A 26,891-nucleotide genomic window follows, 5' to 3' on the forward strand; every position below is an offset into this window, starting at 1 on the left:
TTTTAATTTCTGCAATGAAAAAAGTTTTGGAAGACCATCTGTGAGGTGTCTATGCGACCTTCCAGAAGCTTTCCTTGGTTCCTTAATGGAAGCTTATATGTACTCAGTTTATGTTCTTTAGCTATGTAATTGAAAAAATCTCCAAGTAAAATGTTGTACAAACAATAAAGGTTTCATTTTCAAATGGTGTTTTTTCTGCAAAAACTGCCAGAAGTTGCCATCTTTAAATATATCCTTTGCAGGTAAAGGCACAATTTTAAAATTATGTGGTTTAATGTCACAAAATCCCCGTTGGGAGGCTAGGATGGTGTCCCTTACAGAGGACTTTGTAGCATGAAATTTAATGATCCAGGCCCTTGGCTCAACTTCGCCGGTGGCAGGGTTCAAACTGCCATCCCCTTGACCTTTGCCTCAGGTAATGATGCCCTAACCAGCTCTGCCACTGAGCTTCCTAATCTTAAAATAAACTAAATTATACATAATCAATGCAAACTTTTTTTTTTCAAGTCCACTGTAAAAACTGCATGGGAAGTGGGTGCGTGTCTTGGCTGGCTATCCCCCTTGTGTGGGGGAAGAATCCTTTTGGTTACAGGGACAGAATAAGGACTATAAAAACTGTACATTTAGTTTAACCACGATGTCAAAACTTCCTCCTACAGCTCAGTGATGTCCTCATCAGGACAACCTTAAGTCATAACCAAGATCCCATTTTGTCTCAATTACTTTCACTTAAATAAAATCACCTAGCACAGCCTAGACCAAGATCTGTGATTAACATCACCAACATGATGGGGGTCAAGTATCCGACTTGTAATAAATACCTTGACGTCTCCTCTTGAATCGAAACCGTCCAACTGGTTGAGCAATTCCAACATGGTCCTCTGAATTTCTCGTTCACCACCTGAATTTGAGTCGTATCTCTTTGTACCCACAGCATCAATTTCATCAATAAATACAATACTAGGAGCATGTTCTTCTGCTACTCGGAACAATTCTCTAACAAGCTTTGGTCCATCTCCCTGAAAGTCACAATATATGAATGATTATTTCTTACAAGTGTGAAAACAAAAATATACTTTCATGAGTAAACTTGAGTCGTGTGTGTATAAGTATTTACTATGATGAGTGTTACAGAACTAACAATTTCTTAATATTCCTGGAGTCAATGTATGTGTACTGTATGTGTGCGCATGAGTATTTACTGTGATGCATGTTAAAGAACTAGGATAATTTCTTAATATTCCAATTTTTCTTAGTTCAATTCAAACTTCACATATAATTTGTTCACTCAATCACTCCATTGCCCTTGGTGCCTCTTGCAGAAAGCCCATGGTTTCCTGTTCACTGGTAATGACCACTGGATTGGCCTTCAAATCACTCAATGAAGAGATAATGTATTGCTGACTGGGCAAGGCAAGAGTATGGCAGAGTAGAATGGGATGTTCAGTGTTTTCCATGTGGTACTTGCATTGGGAGTATAATTTGTTTTCAAACTAAAAATAATTTCAGTATTCAAAATTTTAACAGGTATATGGTCAACATTAAATAGAGAGAAAAAAAAAAAAAAAAAAAAAAAAAAAAAAAAAATTATATATATATATATATACATATACATATATATATATATATATATATATATATATATATATATATACTATATATATATATATATATATATACATATACAGTAGCCGCGAAAAGTTTGGGCGCAAAATTATAGGCGCCCCAACTTTCCCCTAAACTCAAAACATGCAAAAAATACAACTTTCCACCCAAACTTTTCGCTATTTTTCAATGCTAGCGTTTGTACCCGTATTTAGCCGAGACAATACACACTATTTGGCAACTCTGTTTAGGCACACTCGATGTCACATGGAGTCAGTTTCTAAACATCTCTCACGGAGAGTAGTCTTTTTTTTTGCGGTGGTCTCTGTTTTTGTGCCTTGATATCTCCGTAATGGGAAGTGGTAAAGAGCTGGAAAGAGACACAGTTGTTACAATCATAACCCTCTATAAGGAGGGTTATAAGTGTAAAGATATTGCTACTCGTGTGGGAATTGGAGTGCGTCAAGTGCAAAAGTGGACCAAGAAATTTCGAGACGAAGGAAGTGACATCATTCGTACTCCAAAGCATCGCTCTGGTCGGCCAAGGAAGATATCAAATCGTACTTCTATGGTTCTAACTGCCTCCTACGGTTATTAGGAGGCAGTTAGAACCATAGAAGTACGATTTGATATCTTCCTTGACGGACCAGAGGGATGCTTTGGAGTACGAATGATGTCACTTCCTTCGTCTCGAAATTTCTTGGTCCACTTTTGCACTTGACGCACTCCAATTCCCACACGAGTAGCAATATCTTTACACTTATAACCCTCCTTATAGAGGGTTATGATTGTAACAACTGTGTCTCTTTCCAGCTCTTTACCACTTCCCATTACGGAGATATCAAGGCACAAAAACAGAGACCACCGCAAAAAAAAAGACTACTCTCCGTGAGAGATGTTTAGAAACTGACTCCATGTGACATCGAGTGTGCCTAAACAGAGTTGCCAAATAGTGTGTATTGTCTCGGCTAAATACGGGTACAAACGCTAGCATTGAAAAATAGCGAAAAGTTTGGGTGGAAAGTTGTATTTTTCGCATGTTTTGAGTTTAGGGGAAAGTTGGGGCGCCTATAATTTTGCGCCCAAACTTTTCGCGGCCACTGTATATATATATATATATATATATATATATATATATATATATATATATATATATATATATATATATACACACACATATATATACACAAATTCTTATGCATAACCAAATACACTTACTAGATATTTTTGAATAAGTTCAGATCCCACAACCCTAAGGAAAGTAGCACTTGTCTGATTGGCAACAGCTTTGGCGAGTAAGGTTTTCCCAGTGCCCGGGGGTCCATACAGAATAACACCTTTCGGTGGCTTGATTCCCATCTCTTCGTAATACTCTGGGTGAGTCAACGGAAGCTCAACCGACTCCTTAATTTCCTGAATTTGAGTGTCCAGACCTGAAAAGAAAACAAATAGGTATCTAATTCTGATCTTGTTTTCATATATCAATACCCTGCATGACTTGTCATCCACAAGGAGCTAATATGAGAGGGAGGAAAGGGTGGTGGATGGGAGTGGAATGGGTGGGGATGAAGTGGATGCGAGTGGGTATATGCTTTATGACTTTGGCTACCCTCCCTGGTAGAGGGGAAAAAGCCCATGATAATTATAGATAGGAGAAAAGAGGGATAGAAGTTAGAAGCGATCAACATTTGCTTTTTGAAGACTATTCTCCAATCATAAAAGGGATGACCTGTCATCCAGGAGGAGGCAAGAAAAGAGGGAGGGAGGGGGGGAGTGAGGGGTGGTGAATGGGAGTGGAGTATGTGGAGATGGAGTGGGTGGGAGTGGATTTTATGCCTTTGTTTTTTGGTTACCTCCCTTGGAAAGGGGAAATAGCCATTGGTGTGTGTGTATATATATATATATATGTATAAAAAAATAGTACATGTCTCTGATCTATAAGGTCACAAAGTCCCTGGTGAAATGACTGAATAAAACTTATATTATATTTACCTTCCTAAACCACCTCATTTATATACACATTGAACAACCCTGGCACAGCCTAACTTGCATTTTACACTTTCTAGTACTGATCTGATAAGCTCTACATGTATAAAATCTTTAGACTGCCCTCAACATACTCCAACATCTTTAGGTCAACTCTGTCATACACCTACTCTGATTCCATGAAAATCCAAATGGCATAATATACATACATACATATACCAAATGCTTTTTCCCCTTTACACGGGAGATAGCCAAAAATGGCATAAAAACCACTCCCACCCATTCCATCCCCACATACTCCACTCCCATCCACACCTTTTCCACCCTCTTATCTTGGCTCCTCCTGGATGATGGGTCATCCTGGCATCTCGCCCACTCACTGCCCAGGGTCAGAAGAATGTTGCGAGACACAGCACATCCACAGCAAGGCCACTTCATTAAATTGGTGACCCCCCTCTCCATCCCACATGCAGAAATGGAGAAGACGGGGAGAAATCCCTTTGTGCTGCGTTAATTCATTTTTCACGCCTACTCCCTTGCCCCATCCCCCCCCACTCCACCTCATGCATCACAGCATCATCCATACACAACCATTCTCCATTCACCCCTATCTTTTGTCTTCTCCTGTCCTTCCTCAACAGACATTCCCCTCTTTCCCAATGCCCCTTTTACCCTATCCATCCATCTCATCCTTGGTCACCCCCTCATGTTCACTCCTTCCACCTCTGCCTTCCACACCTCTTTTACTATTCTTTCTTCACTTATTCTTTCCATGTGTCCAAACCATCCCAATACTCTTCCATCAAGCCTATATCCCAACTCCCTTTCCACCCCCATTCTCCTTGTTTCTAACTCTATCCATTCTAGTAACCCCCTATCATTAGGCTGGATAGACTGAGAAACGAGGAGGTGAGGAGAACCCTAAACCCACGTTTCTCTTCCCAATTATTCCCTCTGTTCCCATCCTAATCCTCTCAACACTTCCCATACACTTTTACTGGCTACACTAATACAATGATCCCTATAAAAATACTTCACTCATACTTATCCCCTTTCCCTTTGAATAGTGGGACTATACATTCAATCCATCATTCTCTTGCCCCAAGTCTCTCTTGTGAGAGACCCACAGCTCTCACATAACTAGGAAAAGCTACCAGACAGGCTCAGAGGTCACTATGGGAGAAATATTGTGAGGCAGTTTACGACAACTATACATGAACTGCAACCCACCAGCAATCTACCTTTCCTTCCTATAGACACACATTAAATAACCTCACCAGTCACACTACAACCACTACACCCATTCAGACATAGCACATACATATGATGATGATGATGATATGGTTTAACCCCTTCCATACGGTGCCGCACATGTAGGCGTCATGAGGAGCAAGTGGATTCGCGACGCTGCCATATCGGCGTCTTGATTATATTTATTGTAGTCGCCCCTGTGTTTTTACATTCTCTCAAATGTGCCCTGAATCCCATTCTCTGTGGTTTTCAAAATTCGCGGGTGAAAGAGAGAACGATCAATAAAAGCGGTGATTATATTTTATGATGCGAGTATTATTACGACACGTCGTACGGCTGGCATTGGCTGCTGCCCGCGAGATTTAAGTTCCGTACTGAAGTGGTTAACGTCACACACTCCCCACATTAGGAGGCTAGGATGGTGCCCCTCACAGAGGGCTTTGTAGCATGGAATTTAATGAACCATGCCCTTGGTTCAACTTCGCTGGTGGCAGGATTCGAACCGCCCTCACTTTGACCTTCGCCGCAAGTAACGACACCCTAACCCGCTCAACCAGCGAGCTTCCCAAAGGCTTTTTCCCTTTTACAAGGGAGGTAGCCAAAAAACAAAGGCATACAAACCACTCCCACCCATTCCATCCCCAACATAATCCATTCCCTTCCACCCTCTTATCTTGGAACCCCCTGGATGACGGGTCATCCAGTTCACCTCCTCACACTGCACACACATGACAAGACAAAATCTAATCTTACCAGCTAAAAAGTCAAGATTGGCCACAAAACAATATTTACCTCCAATGTCTGCATAAGTTTCCTGAGGAGCCTTCTCAAGTTTCATGACAGTTACCATTGGATCAGTATCATCGCTCAACACTCCGACCACTGCATGCACCTGTATGAATATAAACAAGTTTCAAACTATCACAATATATTTATGCTGAACATAGGTTGGAGAAGTGTATAAAGGGAATATAAAACATACAAGCTAAGATGGAATTAAGGGTGGTGGATAGGAGTTGAGTGGAGTGGATGGAAATGGGTGGTGCTTGGACTTAGCTACTTCCCTTATACAGGTGGAGAATCCCTTGTTATATAGATATACATACATACATATACCAAAGGCTTTTTCCCCCTTACAAGGGAGGTAGCCAAAAAGAAAAAGGCATAAAAATCATTCCCACCCATTCCATCCCTAATACACTCCACTCCCCTCCACCCTCCCTCTTATCTTGGCATCTCCTGGATGACGGGTCATCCCTGCATCTTGTGCACTGCCCTGGTTCAGAGGCAGTGTCACAAGACACAGCACATCTGCAGCAAGGCTGCTTCATTAATATAGATATATACATTCATAAATAGGGGATGACTGATGTGTGAGGAGAATTATATGGCTATTACAAAACAGGAGGTACAAGAAGCATTGAAATAAGAGAAAGCTGGAAAGGTACCTGGATTGAGCGGATGTCATGTGGAATAACTGAGAGTGGATGTCATGTGGAATAACTGACATAGATTGAGGTAGTAATTGTGGAATAAGTAGTGACCCTGTCTAGGGTATTGGATGTATGTTATTGTGAGGTATAAATTGTAAATACATGTATAGCATGCAATCAATACTTTAGGGACTGTATGGGGTGTCCCTCTGGACCAGGGCCTTGCATCATTTTGTCTACGTTAGAGGAAATATCTAATCACAGAGAAATTATGCTACTTTCTTGTACTGTAACTGTCCCTCTGTTATGCCGTCCCACTCCCCTCTTAATATTGTCTTGGACCACTTCTTTGAGTATATATTTCCATATTCGTCTCTCCAACTCGGGTCATAAAGACGGCTAAAATGGGACGGAGTGCAGGACTAGGCATCCTGCTTTCTGCAACTCTATGGGTACATTCCTATGAGAAGTCAAGGCATATGAGAGTCTGGGAGGAGTTTTTCAACCAGAACCCTAAGGTTCGAGTCTTTTAATGTGCGTGGGTGTGGTACAGATGAGAGTAAAAGGGAAGAGATAGGCAGTACGTTTGCGAGAAGGAAGGTGGATGTATTGCCGTTATGTAAAACTAGTTTCACATCATATATTAATTCAATCAAGACCAACACTGAAGAACTGGGGTGAATACCTGTAATGGTATCAGCTACAAACCTTGTGATTTAGGAGGACGGAGCAGCCAGGTTCCAGCTGGTCCTTGTCCACAAACGATAGAATGGATACATAATGTTCCGAGCCAACGCTCGTCGACACAATGGCATGATTGTCATCGATGATCTCTTCCAGAGTACCCACACTCATTGGAGTTCCTCTCAAGTCATCTACCTTACTGCGCTCTTCCTGTACACAAAAACAAAAATCAGATATAAAAACATGACATATAAATAAATGGACTATGAACCTCTTCCATCAAAAGTGGATTTATTTCTTGGAGAGAGAGAGAGAGATAATATATATACACATATATATATACATATATATACATATATATACATATATATATACATATATATATATATATATATACACACACACACACACACACACTTTCAACGAACGGACGGCTTGAAGAACGCTCTGAAGAAAAGTGCAGATTGTGGATACCAACGCAAAGAGAAGTGCCTTTTTGTATTTGCAGGGGGGGGGGGGGAAATTGCTCGTGGGGTAGTGGGAAAGTAAGGAAAGAGGAGAGGGGGAGGGATTGCTGGGGAAATGGAAGGTAATGAGGAGGTGGAGGAAATGGCCCTGACGGGCCGCCGTAAGGTAGACAAACGACCCCAAGACGAGTTGGATGATAACATGTCTAATAGGAATGTGAAGATTAGAGGTATAGATAGGAGCAATATAGCAGAAAGTGATGAGAATATTTTCAAGGGATTTAAAGAGAGTGGGGGGGACACAAACCCCCCCCCGACTGACAAGACTAGAGAAGAAGGTTGATAAGGTGATCGAGGACTTGGAGAGTAGGTTAGGTCATATGAACACCATTTTAAAAAGGGTTGAAAGATTGGAAGAACTGGAAAAGGCGAATAAAAACTTAACTGATGAAATAGAAGAACTAAAAAGACAGTTAAGAGAGGTAAAGGGGGAGAATGAGGAATTGAAGAAGAATAGTAAAGAAAACAGAGAAACAATAGCTAAAGAAAGTAAAAATTGGAAGCAAACCCAAGAAGGAAATAAGATTTCATTCACTGACATAGTCAAACAGCAATTGAAAGAACATACTGAAGACTCAGTTATTAAAGTGATGAGACAAAAGGAGAATATAGTAAGGGATTTAGCAGACAAGAAGAAATGTATAATTATATTAGGAATGGAAGAGAAACACAACACAGATAGAACCACAAGAATCAAAGAGGAAAATGAAAAAGTAAGCCAATTACTAGAATCAGTTCAGGAAGATGAACCAGGAATTATGAAACAAATCGAAGAGAAATTTAGACTCGGAAAGTATAGCACAGACAAGACCAGACCAATTAAGATTAAATTCAAGTCACAAACAACGGCAGAGAATATCTTATCCAAAACAGGGAAACTAGCAACAAGTGAACAACACAAAAAGATATGGATAAAAAGAGAAATGAATAAAGAGGAAAGAGAGGAAGAAAAGCAGAAAAGACTGGAAGCTAAGACAAAAAACGAGAACAGAACGGAGTCAGAGAAAGAGAGATTCTATTGGAGAGTAGTGAACATGAAACTAAGGAAGTTCGACATACAAAAGAAAAACATAAGGGAAACAGAGAACACAATGGAAGTGGCAGAAAACTAAGAGTGTCTTACACAAATATAGATGGATTAATAACAGGATTGAATGAGCTGAATGATTATTTGAAAGAAAAAGAACTGGACATAATGGGAATTGTAGAAACAAAATTAAAAGGCCCACTACCACCCAACAGTGTAGGACATGATGCATACAATTATTGGATTAGAAACAGAGAGAAAAAGCAAGGGGGTGGAGTTATGTTCCTGACTAAGAAGGATATAAACGTGAAAGGTGTCATATATGGAAAGAATACAGTAGAGATGATTATGATAGAAGTGGAAGACAGAGATAAGAAGAGCAGAAAATTTGTGATCAATTATGTGCCTCCGAAAACAGCCTCATGGGAGGAGAGTGAATATAAAAGTATGCTAGAGGACACAAAGATAGCATTAACTAAAATAATGGAAGACGGAGGAAGAATAGTTATGATGGGCGACTTTAATTGCAAAGAAATCTGCTGGGAAGAAATGACAGTAAAGAGTGGTGATGACTCATGGGGAAATGCTCTACTTGAGATGATTACTGACCATTCAATGACACAATGGATACAAGAGAACACTAGGTATAGAAATGAAGAAGAACCATCGAGGCTAGACTTAATAATTACATCTGAACCTAGAATAGTGGACAAGATTGAATATAAAACACCAATAGGTAAAAGTGACCACATATTGATTGAACTGGAACTTAATGAAGAAAAATATATGAAAAGAAATGAACAATATAGAAAAGGAAGAATGATGTATGAAAAAACAAACTTTGATAAAATAAGAGAATTCTTCCAACAAGAAAACTGGGAAGAAATATACAAAGAAGAAACATCAGTGGAAGAGAAATGGAATATTTTGACAAAAATTTACAAAAAAGGAGTGGAAAAGTATGTCCCAAGACAAAAACAAGAAAAAGAATATGTAAAATGCTGGTACAACAAAAGTTGTAGGGAGTTAAAAGACAAAAGAGACAAAGCCTGGACCAGATGGAAAAAAGACAGAAGACCTGAAAAATGGAAAATATATACTGGTTATAGAAATGAATATGTACAAAAGTGCAGAGAGAAAAAAAGAAAATATGAAAAAGATGTTATAGAAAAGTGTAAAGATCAACCAAAACTATTCTACAGATTTGTAAACAATAAACTGAAAAACAAACAAGACTTGGAGAAATTGAGACAAGGAGTTGAATACACTGAGGAAATGGAAATGGCAGAAATTATGAACAAACATTTTAAATCAGTGTTTACAAGGGAAAATATACAACCTGAAGAGATTGAGTGGAAAGAAAAAGTCCCCCCTATGGAAGAAATAGAAGTAACAAAGAATGAAATATTGACACACTTGGGTAATTTTGATGTCAGAAAATCGCATGGGCCAGATGAAATAGCAAACTGGATTCTGAAAGAATGCAGGAATGAACTGGCAGACAAAATACATAGCATAATAAGCAGTTCCTTAAAAGAAGGAAAAGTTCCAGAAGATTGGAAAAAAGCAAATATAGTACCTATATATAAAGGAGGAAATAAAGAAGAACCTACCAACTATAGACCAGTCTCTCTAACAAGTACAATAGCAAAAATTTGTGAAAGAATTATCAAAAGTAGATGGGTAAAATACTTGGAAAAAAACAACGTACTAAATCCAAGGCAATTTGGATTCAGACAAGGACGGTCATGCGTCACCAATTTAATATGTTTCTATTCAAGGCTAATAGATATAATACAAGAAAGAGATGGATGGGCTGATTGTGCATTTCTAGACCTAAAAAAAGCTTTTGACAAAGTACCACATAAGAAGTTGCTTAAGAAATTAGAATATGAAGGAGGAATACAAGGTAAATTGCTAAATTGGATGGAAGACTTTTTGCAAGAAAGAAAAATGAGAGTAGTGATAAGAGATCAGCACTCAAAATGGAATGAAGTAATAAGCGGTGTCCCGCAGGGAACAGTTCTGGCCCCAATAATGTTTGCTATATATATTAATGATATGGATGAAGGAATTGAAAGCTATATGAGCTTCTTTGCAGATGATGCAAAACTACTGAAAAGAGTGAAAACTGAAGAAGATTGTGAATCACTACAGAGGGATCTAAATAAAGTACAAGAATGGAGTAGGAAGTGGGAGATGGAGTTCAATACAAAAAAGTGTAGTATAATGGAATTTGTAAAAAGCAAAAATAGAATAACAGGATCATATAATTTGGGAGAAGAAGGAATAAAAAAAGTAGAAAATGAGAAGGACCTGGGAGTCATTGTTATGAATAATATGTCACCTGAGAAACATATAAATAAGATTTTTGGAGAAACTTATAATTTAATAAGAACAATCAAAGTGGCATTTACATACCTGGATGAAGAAATGGTGAGGAAAATCCTAATCACCCTGATAAGACCAAGATTGGAATATGCAGCAACGATATGGTCACCAAGTACAAAAAAATGTATAAAAAAACTTGAAAGAATACAAAGAGCAATCACAAAACTGGCACCAACACTCTCAAAACTATCATATGAAGAGAGACTACAAAAACTTAAACTACATACACTAGAGCAAAGAAGAGAGAGAGGAGATTTGATAGCTATTTACAGAATCATGAAAGGCATAGAAATTACTGATAGAGAGAATCTGATAAAATGGGATGACAGAAATACAAGAGGACACGGAAAGAAAATAAAAAAAGACAGCTATAGAAGAGATTTGAAAAAGAACAGCTTTCCTCACAGAGTAATAGACAGTTGGAACAAGTTAGATGAGAAAGTGGTGTGTGCAAAAACAATACATGAATTTAAAAATAGTTTAGATAAAATGAGATATGAAGACGGGACCCCACGAGCATAGCTCCCCTTCCCGTAAAATACAACTAGGTAAATACAACTAGGTAAATACACATATGAAATAAATAAAATAAATAAAAATAAAAATTAATACATAAATAAAAGATTGATAAATTGATCAAAACAAATGAAACAAAACAAAATAAATAAATAAAATAAAGTAAACAGAAAAATCGTCGATCATCACCATTATTACCATGCATGGTATAACACGTTCTTGGTCCCACCTGCAGTATAAAAAATCTGCCCCAACAGGCTTTTTACAAAAAAGGGGCAAAAAATCATGACTACATACAATATGTACCCACTAAAGGGCTGCCACCTTACCTCCTGCTTCTCTTCTTGTGGTCTTAAAGTCTCCTGGTTACGGATGAATTCCTCTTCCATAAGCAGGTAGTCCTTTATCCTCTCCAATTTCAACATCTTTAGACGACAACGTGTATGGGGGGTAACTGAAAGACAATCATTCAAGATTTCAAATTAGGTGGTCTGGTGGCTCTTATGTTTACCAGTTGTGAACAATACATCCAAACAAATAAATGAACAAACAATACACACATACATCCATGCACACACATCTACCACATGACTGTGGCACAGTGGTAGAGTTCCTGGCCATCACTAAGGCAGTCTGGGTTCAATTTCACCCAGGGCTGAAATAATTTCAGTATTGCTGTGCTGTGAGTCATTACTCCAACTCTCATGGGTGGGGAGTTGGGGGTGCGTGTGCATGTAAGGTCACAACATTATCCATATATCGGTCATATACGAGCTCTGAGCTCTCTTCCAGGAGAGAAATAGCTGTTGTTCATAAGTCCAAAATATAATCCAAGACCATGGTGAATCACATGCAAGCATGCACACATACACACACTTGACGAATCAATAGCATGTGCAAAAACAATACACAAATTTATGGACAAATTAGACATGGCAAAATACATAGACAGGACACCACAAGCATAGCTCCCCTTCCCATAAGATAGAACTAGGTAAATAAATACATACACACACACAATTTCAAATCTGTGTTCAGTAAAGAAAACACACACAATTGGAATGAAGGAAGGGGAGAAAGATATCCCAATGAGAGAAATAACTGACACAGAAAGAAATAAGGGACCAATAATGAACCTTGATATCAGAAAATCACATGGACCACACATAATTGCAAACTGGATACTAAAAGAATGTATAGATGAACTAATGGACAAAATATACATGATAATAGATTGCTCACTCAAAGAAGGAAAGGTACAGGAAGACTGGAGAAATGCCACTATCATGCCAATATATAAAAGGGGGAAATAAAGAAGACCCAACAAACTAGAGACAGATCTCCCTTGTAAGTACAATAGCCAAAATTTGTGAGAAAGTTATCAAAAGTAGATAGATTTCACATCTGGAGGAAACAATATACTAAATCAGAGACATTTCGGATTTAGACAGGGAAGGTCATGCACCACAAATCTGATCAGTTTCTATTTAAAGTTAATAGATATAATGCAAGAAAGAGACAGATGGGCAGACTGTGCTTTCCTGGACTTACAAAAGGTGTTTGATAAAGTACCACACAAAAATTTATGAAAACTTGAAACACCAGGAGGTACACAAGGAAAAATATTGAAATGGATAGAAGATTTCTTGCATGTAAGAAAAATGAGTGGTACTCAGATAAAAATTCTACTTGGGAATAAATGATAAACGGAGTCCCACAGGATTCAGTACTGGCTCCAATAATATTTGCTATATATGTAAATGACATGGATGAAGGTGCAGAATGTTACATTAACTTCTTTGCAGACGACGCAAAACTACTTAAGAAAGTACGGAAAAAGATTGTGAATCGCTACAGTGAGATCTGAACAAGGTCTAGGATTGGAGTCAGATGTGGGAAGTGGATTTCAACATTAAGAAATGTAGTATAACTGAATTTAGAGAGAGAGAGGGAGAGAGAAAAAAAAAATCAGGACAATATAAAATTGGTGCAAAGGAAGTAAAGAAAGCTGGTTCCGAAAAGGACCTAGGAGCAATCATCACCATAGACATATCCCCGGACAAGCAGATAAACAAAATAGTTGGGGAAACCTACAATTTGTTAAGATCAATAAATGTAGCTTTTAATTACTTGGATGAGCAAAATACTAGTCACACTGATAAGACCAGGATTGGAGCATGCAGCAACACTATGAACACCCAATAAAAAAAAAAAAAATCTGACAGTGTCTAAACTGGAACTACCAACCCTGGAACAAGAGAAAGATGTGATCTGTTGGAAGAAAAACAAGATGACATGAAAAGAAACTCAAAAAGGAGTTAGAAGAGATCTGGAGAGAGAGAAAAAAAAAAAAAAAAAAAAAAAAAATCATCCACACAGCGTGGTAGATGTCTAGAACAAATTGGACAATACGAGCATAACTTCCCTTCCTGGAGAATACAACTAGGTAAACTAGGTAAAAAAAAAAAAATCACACACACACAACTTCTTGCCCATAGGATTTTTGGAGTGTCAGCTCTACGTACAGCAATTCAAATTCTCAGCCCTGGGTGGAACTCAATCAATTAGCAATTAGCAGTCAAGAGTGGTACCACTGCACTGTCTAGCCATGTATGTGTGCATGTGCATACATATTGGGCAGATAGTGTCCATTTCCAGGCTAGTTCTGTACTGAGGCACTGAAGTTCACACAGACAAACATACAAGAATGTGGCAATAGTTTACCTTGCGGCAACTTGTTAGCGGCATCTGGTCCCTTCATGCGCTTCTTCTTCTTGCCCACACGAGTTGGCACGGGAGGCTCATATTTCTTCTTCTTGTCTTTCTTGTCATCACTACCCTGCCCACTACCTCCCCCTCCACTACTTTGATTTTGACCCTGAAATTACAAGACAACTTTATAAATATTGACTACATCTAAATGAAGAATTTGGTGATTAATTCTATTCTGTGAAGTAAATAAAACAGGTATACAGTATATCAACAGATGGGTTATTTTGAATTACAATTTTGTCATACATCAATGAAAAAAATATACTGACAGTTTACCATTAGCTAAAACCCACCATGAACTTGATAAGAAAAAACAAGACAAGAAATAGAAAGAAATTATATTTTCAAGTGGAAAAAAAAAGTACCACAGATATTCTACACCTGGTGCATGCAAATTTCTAGTTATATATTGCTAATGTATATAGACTATCTGACCAGATAAGCCTGTGATAGCCATCTTCCAGTGCAGTGAGCACTTGATTGAAACACACAAATTGTCAATAAACTTGAAGATGTAGGAGCGAAAGCTATCCAATACAATCAAATTCCGTTTATTTTCAGAGGCTATCAATTGAGAACCGTTTTTACCCACATTCTCTGATATGGCTTCTTGACTGTCAGGGGTGTTTTGGGAATTCTCAAATGTCCGTCTGTGGAAGCGACAACTTTTTTTGTGTGATGCTACTTGTTTCATGAATTTCCGGTAGTGGTTGTCCTTTTCTTGGCGTTTTCCCTTTCCATGCTATGTCAGTGACTTTAAATTTATACATTGATGGTGCAAATTCACAGTTCCCCTGTCCATGCAATGCTCTATGGACCTCCGTATATTGCAACTTCATATATTTTGTCAACTAACTCTGGCAGTCCTAGGTGTGGTGTAGTGCTATAAGATGCCTTGGCATTTGACACGAGCAGGGCACCGTAGGTTTGCACCACAGTATTGTGGCATGCTCAATCCCCAGACGCTTTCCAGTACAAGGACTCTCTGTTGCGGGCACAGGGTCCTCGTTGATCGATACATGTGTAATACAACGTGGGATCGTTTTCCTTCCATGCAGGGAGTACGACGTCGCCCCCATTTTAGTCTAGAACTGTCCATCTTACTGTGAGCATGTAGCTCTCCCATTGTGGCTCACCTCTGTGCGCACAATCCACGGCCACGGATATTATAAGGACTCCAAATGTCCCCCCGCGTTTCTGTTGCACACTTACACTAGGGATTTCCAGTGTGTGGGTAGTTTCTAACTGTGGCAGTACTAGGGATTTCCAGTTTGTGGATAGTTTTGAAAAGTGGTTTATCATTTCGCACAAGTTATTTTTCCAATTTAGGGGCATGTTTCTTTCTCAGTATGCATTAAGTGATGGTGTCTTTGAGGATGCAAAGAACCACTGTAACTGCATGGTATTTGCTTAAGCAGTCCAAAATCTACTTCATCCTTCTTCTGCAGTATCTTGTCCACTCCAAATATCTTGTTGATGATTTTGCATCTTTTCCTTTGATCCATTCTGACATTCTCTTGATAAGCAAAAGCTTCTAGATGCTCCTTGTACATGGTGTAAGTGAAAGTAGGTACATGTGAAGGGTGTCAATGTTTTATATTTGTCAGATCCAAAAACGAGGCCTTTCCCTCCTGTCTCCATACTCAGTTCATTGGTTGAATTTCAAAATATGTAGCAGTGAAGGTGAGATAAATGTAGTATGTTCCATAGATTCCATCAAAGTGTAGGTAGGCAGGTCATAAGACAGTTTGCTCTGTCTGGGTTGCTCGCAACTGCAGGTCTTTGTTGTGGAGGGTGACAGGTGTTACATAGCACAGCCCGATACTGACTTCCTGTCCATCTATCAAATGCTTTTGACTTTTCATCACAAGTCAAATTTCTTCAAATCATTGATCTGTTCAGGAATATACAAAATTACCCCTGGCAGCTTCTGAGTGTTCTCTCCTTGCCTTGTACAATTTTCTGGGTGAATTCATCATCAGTATCTATAAAATAAGATGTTGCAAACCATTTGCCATATTTCATTTGTTGTTTTGGCCTGTCGACCCTTTTCCTTCTTCAAAACGTAATACTTGATCATTTGAACTTTGTTTCAAATTTCTTCTTTCACTCCATCTGAAGGGTGGTTGTCTGTCATAGGTCAAACACTTAATAACAAAGAATGGTCAAGTCAAACACTTAATAACAAAGTATGGTAAAAAATAAGTAACAATAAATTAAACAGAATAAAATAAATGAACTAGAAATACCACAGCATTAATGAATTACTGCATGGGCATGACATCAGTATTGCTGTAACCAGTGTCTTAATCACTAATGTTAATGAAGTAACTGGCCAACTATTAGTGTCAAAGTAGGGTTGGATTTTTATTTTTATTTTTGTGTCAACCCTTTTAATTCCGATTGCCAAAATATGTCATCACAGTTCAGGGCATTACAACCTGAGACCACCCCATTAAATATGCAATTTGCAGAGAATCTAACTAAACTTGAGTAAATCTAAATTATATTAAAAGTGAAACAATCAGACAATTTAAAATGGCCTGGGTGTTACACTTACAGTTTGGTACCAAGTACTACTAGGCAGTCCTGGGCATCATATAGTAGGATCAATAACCTAAGGTACTAGATCCTCAGTTCAAAATCTGGTCAAAACCCTCCTCCACAATGAATTTTAAAGTTGGTCAAATTTCGGAAACACACAAGCACAGATATTCAACATGAAACTTTCATTATCCATCACCTAATTATGCTTATATAATCATCCCATATACTGTAGAGAAAAAAAAAAAAAAAAAAAAAAAAATTATATATACAGTAGACCCTCGTTTTACGCGGATTTTTTATGCGCGGTTTTGAATTTACGCGGATTTTTGGGTTTTTGTATATATATATATATATAGGCGACAGCTAATCATTGTTTCTTTTTCTAAATTTATTATTGTGACAATATAAAATAGATTTCATTTGTTTTTTCATTGGTTTTCATTTGTGTCTGCATTGGATCTGCATTTTTCTTTTAGCCAAATATATTTATCTCTGTTCACAATTTTATTTTTTTGTTTACAAGTTTTATCGTCCAAGTAGTTGTCATGATATGTTCTTCATCATCAGAAACTTAGTGAACTCCCATTGTAATTTTACCTATATATTATGGTCCAGCTAATTCTGATGCCGAGTCCGACTAGACTGCTACCTAGACTACTACCCCTTCTACATATATTCATTTCATGCACTGTTTTTTCTTGTTCTTTTGTTTGTATTGTATTGTTTTCCTATTTTTCTATTGTATTATTTTGTTCAATATGGCAATTCATTGTGGAAATAAAATTATTAGGGTTCTAATGATTGTTTTGGTATATCTCCTTCAGTGGCGGAATTTTACGCGGATTTTCGTTTTACGCGGGGGTTAGGGACCGGGAACCCCCGCGTAAAACGAGGGTCTACTGTGTATATATATATATATATATATATTTATATATACAACTAATAAATAAATCAAATAAAAAATGAATAAATAAACAAAAAGGAAAACTGAAAAAGGCAGTTAAATTTTCATAAATGCACATCTACGTGATATAGCAATAGAAAATAAAATGTTAATTTTGTAAATTATAATACATTAATGTAATATAAGCTTTTCTTGGCAGAAATCAATAACCAATAAGGTTGCTAAAAAGCAATATATAAGCAAATGTAGCTGCTTCGACTACTTGAGACACCATTTTTGTTTTGGTAGGTGCAAAGACTGAAGAAATTATGGTACGATATATTTGTCTATTTTTACCTAACCTGCACTTAATAATGCAGTACCTGTAATTCAAGAGGTCATCAGGGTCATCATCTTTGACCTCTAAGTCTATCAAAACAAAGATGTCATCTAAGGTGGCTCCTCAGTTTTCATCCTGAGAAGAGCAAGTTTACGAGGACAGGGAGGACCACAGTGGAAGAGAAGGGTTATTGCTTGTACGGCAACATCAGTAAGTCAAGAAATGAAAAAGACATAGGGGTGATCATAGATGATAAACTAAATTTCTCCAGCCACTTGGCAGAAAAGATCAATAAAGCCAATATGATAGTAGGGCTAATCAGATAGACCAGTATTTTCTTTTAGTTTTGGCCATGGGCGCAATATAGCAATAGAAAATTAATTATATATTTTGTAAATTAAAATGTATCAACATAATATGCAATTTTGTGGGCGGAAATGAAAATAAAAAATACCTTGCTATAAGCAAATATGCTAATGAACAAAGTCGGTAGCATAGGATCGGGACGTCATCTTGTCATCTGTCAATTGACAGCCTCGGTACTTCCGACAGTACCTCGCCAAGTACATTTTCTTGATGGAATGTTATGGAGCGGAGATACATGCATTCCTTCAAGCTGCAAGAACTTTGTATACCCCGCAAGCTGAGAGAGTGGTTGAAAAGCCCACCAACGTCTCTCACGACGACGATAACGAGGACGAGCCGGATGACATTTAATTTGCAGGTTTACTTACTTAAGTTTACTTAGTGAAGTTCCGAGGTCGATCCTCACAGCCGTAGTGGACTACCGCTGCTGCCAGTCCTGTTGTCCCTCCTCGTGAGGGTCAGTTGGTCTGGCAGTGAGTTTGGAGAGAATCTACTGATGGCGGTGTAGCCTGGCACTGGAGGCTTGTCTGGCACCTTCTACAGGAACCTGTCCAGTGCATGTTTGAAGCTGTCCACTGAGCATTTAGTTTTCTCTCTCACCTCTTTTGGGAGGGCGTTGAAGATTTTTGGACCCTCATGGCCTAGGCTGGTTGCCAGTAGGCTCTTAATCCTTTCCGGGGCTCTTGATGGGAGAGTTTGTCTCTCACACTTACGCCCATGCATTACACTGTGGTATGGCTTGATTGTTGAGGGCGTGGGGTCTGGGACAAGTCCCTCAAGGATTTTCCATGTGTAAATGGCCCTGTATCTTTCTCTCCTCCTTTGTTGAGAGTATAGACCTAGTGCTCCCAGGCAATCCCAATAGTTGAGATCTTGCATTCCTTTGATGTGCCTGGTGTAGTTCCTTTGGACAGCTTCAAGCATCTGGATGTCTCTGCATTTGTGTGGTGACCAGAGTTGGCTACAATAGTCCAGGATTGGTTGAATAAGCGACTTCCAGAGGGTAAGCATTACTTGAACCTCTCTTGAGGAGAAAGTCCTTAGGACCCAGCTGGCCATCCCTCGTGCTCTTTTCACTGACTGCATGATGTGGTGCTGGAAAGTAGCATTATCACTTAAGTGAATGCTCAGGCTTTTTACATGGGCTTTGGGTGCGATTTTCATACCTCTTTCTGTGTGCAGTTCAGTGTTGTCTTTAATGTCTTGGTTTGTGCCATATCTTAAGACCTCGAACTTCTCTTCATTGAATTGCATGTTGCTGTTGTTGGCCCATGCATAAACTGAGTTGAGATAATCTTGTAGATGTTGCACGTCCCCACTTTCCCACACTGCATGGCTGATGTGGGTATCATCGGCAAAAGACAGGAGGGTTGAGTCCACCCTCCTATTTATGTCATTCATATGGACAAGGAATAGGAGGGGGCCGAGTACAGATCCTTGTGGTACTCCGCTTATTACCTTGGATTTGATGGACTTCACACCATCAACTGCGACTGTTTGTGTATGGTCTGTCAGAAAGTTGTGAAGCCAGACTCCTAGCTTCCCTGAGATTCCTAGATCCCTTGCCTTGTGGAGGAGGACACTGTGGTCCACCTTGTCGAAGGCTTTGGCAAAGTCTAGGAATACTACGTCAACATTTCTCCCCTCTGACTGGTTCCGTAGTAGCCAGTCGTAGTGTGCCAGTAGGTTTGAGAGACATGACCGACCTTTCCTGACACCATGTTGATTCTCTTTAATGAGTTTATTCACTTCAAGGTGTGTGAACACTTAGTCTCTTACACATTTCTCAATTACCTTGACAATGTGGGACGTGAGGGCGACAGGTCGATAGTTCTTTGGCAAGTTCCGATCTCCTCCTTTGTATATTGGGCTTATGATGGCTTGTTTTAATAGTGCCAGGTTCTCTCCTTTGTCAAAGGAGGCTAGCCACAACATATGGATTGAGACTGCCAAGACCTCGCTGCATTTTAGGAGTAGGATTGCTGCAATGCCGTCTGGTCCAGCGGCCGAGTTAATCCTAAGCTCCTTTATTGCCTTTTTGATGTCCCCTACTGTCACTTGAATGTCGGTAAGCTGGTTCAGGTTCTTAGTCACCTGGTTGAAAAAGGTTGTGGGATCGAGGATTTCCATCTGTGTCTTTGGTATGCTGAACACACTGTTGTATTGGTGTGCCAGCATCTGGCAGGTTTCCTGTGGGGCATCTGTTAAGGTGCCTTGTTCAGTCACTAGGGGTCCAATCTGTGACTTGGTTTCGAGGAATTTCTTTCAGTAGCTGTAGAAGAATTTCGGGTTATGCCTTATGTTTTCTATAGCTTGGTATTCCTCCGTTCTTCTCTGCTCCTCATGTGTTTGATTTTCTGCTCTATGTCCTATATTTTTTAGGAGATTGAGAGCCTTTGGGTCTCATTGCTACTTTTAATGAGTTTTAGGTTGAGGTTGGCACGCTTTCGCATGAGGATTTTCCTGTCACGCGGGATGGAATACCTGCGATCCTTTTTGTTACTTTTTCGTGGCACATAGGCAGTACACACCTCCAGCAAAATCCTCAATAGTGTGTTGAGAGTGGTGTTGGGGGTCAGTTTCCTGCAGTACCAGCTTCCAGTCAATCTTCCTGAGGTAATGATTTATTAAACACAGGTTAGGTTAGGTTAGTTTAGGTTAGACGAATTTATCATCCTTTCATTTCTTCAACGTCGGCATCTATCATAACAAACATGGCGTACCATTCATCCGACATGATTTTGTTATGAAATCTGTTTTAGCACCTTTTTTGTCATTTATTTCCGCTCACAAAATTGCATATTACGTTGATACAATATAATTTACAAAATTAATAATTAATTTTCTATTGCTATATTGCGCCCATGGTCAAAACTAGAAATCTACCGAAGGACCTTCCAACATCTAGAACCAAACATTTTCAAGCCTTTGTACATGGCTCTAGTAAGACCGTACTTGGAGTACGCCAATCCGGTATGGTGTCCACATCTGGTGGAGGATTTGGAGGGTGTGGAGAATGTACAGTGGAGAGCTACTAAATTAATGCCATCCCTCAAGGAGTTATCTTACAAAGAGAGACTGAGGAAGTTGAACTTGCCCACCTTGGTGTACAGGAGATCCCGGGGGGGGGACCAAATTGAGACCTACAAAATCGTCACTGGTGTATATGATAGAGACTGCACCGAGGGTCTCTTTGAATTTAGAGAGGGGTTCAGTACAAGGGGGAATAGTTGGAAAATATTTAAGCCAAGAGCACAGTTGGACCTGAGAAAGTACTCCTTTAACAATAGAGTCATTAATAATAATTGGAATGAGCTGCCAGAGTGGGTGGTAAATGCAGACTCGGTCAAAAAGTTTGAGGCAAGGCTAGACAAATTCTGGGAGGAACAAGAGCAAATATTTAACTATAGAGCACAAATTAACACTGCATGCGGCCAACATCATACTAGAAATTAGACTGCCACATTGGAGTCACAGGCCACATAAGGCCTCTTCCAGTAAACTTCAACTATAATCAACTGTAATCTAAGAGTCAACGTAACTTCATTTGAATATAGCTTTTAGCAACATTTTCTGTTATAGATTTCCGCCAAGAAAAACGTATACAGTATTACATTCACATTTTATAATTTACAAAATCAATATTTAATTTTCTAATGCTGTATCATATAAGTGTGCACTTCTAACAAAAATACAAAAAACATTTACATGTTACTAAATCGTGACCTTAGTTTGGTTCTAATTCAGTATCATACAAACACATTTCTTGCTTTTTTCTTTCTCTTTTTTGCATATGAAAGATCAAATTTAAAATTTTTCTGTGGAATGGTTGCATTAGGTTTGGTAAATTACATTTAACACTAGGAGCTATTGGACTATGTAAATACCATGTTAAATATTCTTGTTTGCATAGTTCTGGAATTTTACATTCAGTTTTACATTCTTGCATGCAATGTATATGTTTGTAAATCAAGTCAATGTTCTGACAAGTATGACCTATTACTGTTAGCTCCAAGTTCATCCTATGTTGCATTCTTCACATGAAATTGTTTGTATTTTGACAGATATCTGGTTTTTTATTACAATCACTTCTTCATTACCTGCCATTCCCCTACACACAAGTCATACTTGCAGGTCATTTTGACTTGCCAATTATAATAACCTGGCCCTCTAGGAATGTCATTAGAAATCATACGAGGAGGAGTAACAACAAATGAACAGATCGAGGCAAGCAATGGAATCCATCAGCCTAGCTGATATAGCCTATCTCAAGCAATTCATTGAAGATTCAACAAGAGGGAACAACATACCTGATCTACTATTCAGTAACAACTATGATCTAGTACATTCTTATGAAGTTACCAAGACAACAATGTCTGACCACGGTGTTATCAAAGTTATGACAACGCATTTTACTAAACAACAAATAGTTCAACAAAAGGCACACTCCCCTTGTTCCTCTCTCCAAGACCTGCATTTCTTCAACAAAGATATAGATTGGGACGAGATTAGAAAAGATCTAGGCCGGACCAACTGGGTAACTCTTTTCCAAGACAAAGACACTGATGGAGCTCTGGACATCCTACAGAGAAGATGCTTTGAAATCTGCAAAATCAGTGCCTCCCAAACCAACAAATACTAAGAAACAAAGAAAAATTATTCCAAGAGACAGGAAAAACTTGATGAAGAGGAGAACAAACCTAAAAGTCAAACTCCAAAAGACCACCCACCTACCAACCACTACTAATATTCAAAGAGAACTTGAGGAAATCAAGGGAAAACTCATTCGGTCCCACAAAAAACAGAGGGCTCAAGCAGAACTACGAGCAATCTTTAATATTCAAATAAATAGCAAATTATTTCACTCATATGCTAACAAGAAACTAAAGAGTACACCAACCTAGGACCACTTATAAATCCAGCTAGGGAACTCGAGAGCAACCCAATCAAAATAGCAGAGTTGCTCAAACATCAATACGAGAGTGTTTAGCTAACCGAAAGACCATATGAAGGTAATCGATCCATACACCTTCTTCAACGAACCCCAGGAGACTCCACACCAATTATCTTCAGTAGAGATCTCTATAGAAGAAATTATAGCGGCCATCAACAAGATCGCACCAAATGCAGCAGCAGGACCAGATGGCTTTCATGCCCAATTGCTAAAGAACTGTAAACATCAGCTAGTTCTACCCCTGAAACTGCTATGGACTATGTCTCTACAAGCAGGACATGTGCCACAAGCCCTTAAATATGGCATAATCACCCCAATACACAAAGGGGGTAGCAAGGGCATTGCCAGAAACTACAGACCAGTGGTACTAACATCCCATTTGATAAAAATAATGGAAAGGGTAGTGCGGAAAGCAATCGTTAACTACCTGGAAACCATAGAAGCATTTAACAATGGCCAACATGGATTCAGACAAGAACGCTCATGCCTCTCGCAACAGCTCGCTCACTACGACAGAATACTAGACGACACCAAAGATGGGGACAACGTCGATGTCATATACCTTGACTTTGCAAAAGCGTCCGACAAGGTGGATCATGGGATTCTCTTGCACAAAATACGAGCACTTGGAATATGTGGAGTCCTAGGTAAATGGCTACACAGCTTCTTATCTGATAGGAAACAGCGAGTCAATGTACAAGGAAATCCTTCACAGGCAAGCAATGTTATTAGCGGTGTCCCCCAAGGTACTGTACTGGGTCCCTTACTGTTCTTCATCATGATAGGGGACATAGACAGAGACCTTCACTGTTCTACAGCTACATCCTTCGCCAATGACACGCGAATTGAAATGAAGATCCGCTCACAAGATGCTGATGACCTACAGCAAGATCTTGATGAAATCCTGAGGTGGGCAGAGGAGAACAATATGGCACTGAACGGAGACAAGTTTGAGCTTTTACGCCATGGCCACCATTTAGATCTCAAGAACTCGACAAAGTATTACTGTGGCCAACAAGAAATCATTGCTAAGGACATAGTGAAAGATCTGGGAGCGAGTATGAGCAGTGATGCTGCCTCCTACCATCACATCAGTCAGGCAACATTAACCACTTCACTCCGGGACTTAAATCTCGCGGGCAGCGGCCAATGCCAGCTGTACGATGTGTCGTAATAATACTCGCATCATAAAATATAGTCACCGCTTATATCGATCGTTCTCTCTTTCACCCGTGAATTTTGAAAACCACAGAGAATGGGATTAAGGGCATATTAGGGAGAATGTAAAAACGCAGGGGCGACTACAATAAATATAATCAAGACGCCGATATGGCAGCGTCGCGAATCCACTTGCTCCTCATGATGCCTACGTGTGCGGAACCGTATGGTAGGGGTTAAACGTAAGGCATCTATAAGGGTGGATCCTACGTACCTTCCAGACAAGGAGTCCAAGGTGTATGCTAACCCTGTGCAAATCATTAGTTCTACCACACCTAGAATACTGCTGCCAACTTTGGTCTCCCCAGAAAATATCAGAAATTATTGAGGCTGAAGGGCCCCAAAGGACTTTCACTAGCAAAATTAATGGGCTCCAGGAACTGAATTACTGGGAGAGGCTAGGAGCTGCAGCTCTTTTCTCTCCAATGGCACAGGGAATGCTATATTATCATCTACACCTGGAAGGTGTTAGAAAAGAGGGTGCCCAACACTTGTACTCAAGAAACAGTCCACCAAAGAAGAGGGAGGTTGTGCTATGTGAGGACTACTCCTGGATCAACACTGAGCATCAAGTCCAGAATAAACAACAGCTTCTCGTTCAGTGAGCCAAGATTGTTTAACTGCATCCTGCCCACACTGAGAAACATAAAAGGGGTGTCTCCTGACACCTTCAAAAAACATCTGGATATATGGTTGGCCAAAATACCAGACCAGCTACCAACACCAGGATACACACAGACTGGGCATTATCAAGAGGAATTTTACCTACATGGATCGGGAGATCCTGCTCCCTCTCTACAAGGCGCTGGTTCGACCGATATTAGATTATGCATCCCAGTGTTGGTCGCCATACCTAGTGAAGGATATCAAACTACTGGAGCAAGTGCAACGCAGGGCTACCAAGCTAGTGCCGGAATGTTCAGAGCTGCCCTATGAAGAGAGGTGCAAATTCCTTGGCTTACAGACACTGGAGGACAGAAGAAAACGCGGAGACACGATTGAAGTCTATAAGCTTCTTCACGGATATGAGGACATTCCCTACACCAAGTTTTTCAGCCTCAGCACAACTGGACTCAGGGGCCACAGTTACAAATTAGTTGTTCCGGACCACTGGAGAACTTCGCTCAAGGGAAACTGGTTCACAATCCGTACATTGCGTGAGTGGAATCATTTGCCAGATCATGTAGTGACTGCACCGTCAGTATCAACTTTTAAAACTAGGTACAACAGGCACAAAGGGTATGAGCAATCAAATACCGGCGCAATATTTTAAGTGGTGGGGATCCAACAAGAAATATTCTTATTTCCCCACTAACCAATACTAGGTAGGTAAACACCAGCCCCAACGCCAACAGACTGATCGATTGGACTATTGATGTGAGGGAGTCGCCTGGTCACTGTGGAACCCCAGTCTAGCTGCGTCGATCACCGACAGAAGTCATCAAAGTGTAAGTTTAAGCGCTTTAGTGTTGAGAATAAGTTCCATAAAACAGAGCTCTCAAAAGCTGGGAATATGATATATATGAATAAAAGTAAAAGAGAGGAAAAGGAGTGCAGAATCAGAACCAAAATAGCTGAAGTTGAACAACAAATAAGATTATCCCATGAAGCACAAAGAAGAAACGATGAAAATCGGGCGATAACGAACATTAAACAAAACCCGAAATACTTCTACAGCTACTGCAAGAGGTACACAAAGACAAAAACCCAGATTGGCCCCCTAAAAACAGACAAGGGAACACTAACAAAAGATCCGGACGAAACATGTGAAGTGTTGAGGCAACAGTACAACAATGTATTCAGTACACCAAGAGCGTCCAAAGTTGTCAACAACCCAGCAACATTCTTTGAAACAAAAAACCCCCAGTCACCACAGCTCACCGACATACTGTTCACAAAGAATGACATAAAGAACAGCATAAAAGAGCTCAAATCAAACTCGGCCGCTGGACCAGACGGAGTACCAGCCATCATGCTCCTAAAATGCAAAGAAACCCTTGCGCAACCCATAAGTTTGTTATGGAGATCCTCTCTAGACAAAGGAGTGGTCCCAGCACTCCTCAAAAAAGCCACTATAAGCCCCATCTACAAAGGAGGGGACAGGAGCCTCCCACAAAACTACAGACCAGTGGCACTTACATCTCATATCACCAAAGTGTTTGAGAAATGTGTGCGGGATAAAGTCACCAAGTATATGGAAGACAACAACTTCCTAAACGAAACCCAACATGGGTTCAGAAAAGGACGCTCCTGTCTATCAAAGTTACTGGATCATTACGACTGGCTCCTACACAACCTGGCGGAAGGAAAAAATGTAGATGTGGTGTTCCTAGACTTCGCCAAGGCATTTGATAAGGTTGATCACGGTATTCTCCTCCACAAAATCAGATC

At 39.5% G+C, this 26,891-nt stretch overlaps 1 protein-coding gene across 1 annotated transcript in view; it reads right to left on the bottom strand.

Moving 5' to 3' along the window:
* The window catches only part of Rpt2 (26S proteasome regulatory subunit Rpt2), a 31,346-nt gene that overhangs the window by 2,743 nt on the left and 1,712 nt on the right, over window positions 1–26,891 (bottom strand). The window contains exons 2-7 of the mRNA XM_076197795.1: window positions 14,145–14,298; window positions 11,750–11,874; window positions 6,984–7,169; window positions 5,635–5,734; window positions 2,824–3,038; window positions 822–1,019 (exon numbers count right to left, since the gene is read on the bottom strand). Coding sequence (XP_076053910.1) covers window positions 822–1,019; window positions 2,824–3,038; window positions 5,635–5,734; window positions 6,984–7,169; window positions 11,750–11,874; window positions 14,145–14,298 — 978 coding nt within the window. The remainder of the gene's footprint in view (window positions 1–821; window positions 1,020–2,823; window positions 3,039–5,634; window positions 5,735–6,983; window positions 7,170–11,749; window positions 11,875–14,144; window positions 14,299–26,891) is intronic.

This window comes from Oratosquilla oratoria, chromosome 14, assembly GCF_046742065.1.
Source record: "Oratosquilla oratoria isolate Oo_2021 chromosome 14, ASM4674206v1, whole genome shotgun sequence".
In the NCBI taxonomy this organism is placed as follows: domain Eukaryota; kingdom Metazoa; phylum Arthropoda; class Malacostraca; order Stomatopoda; family Squillidae; genus Oratosquilla; species Oratosquilla oratoria.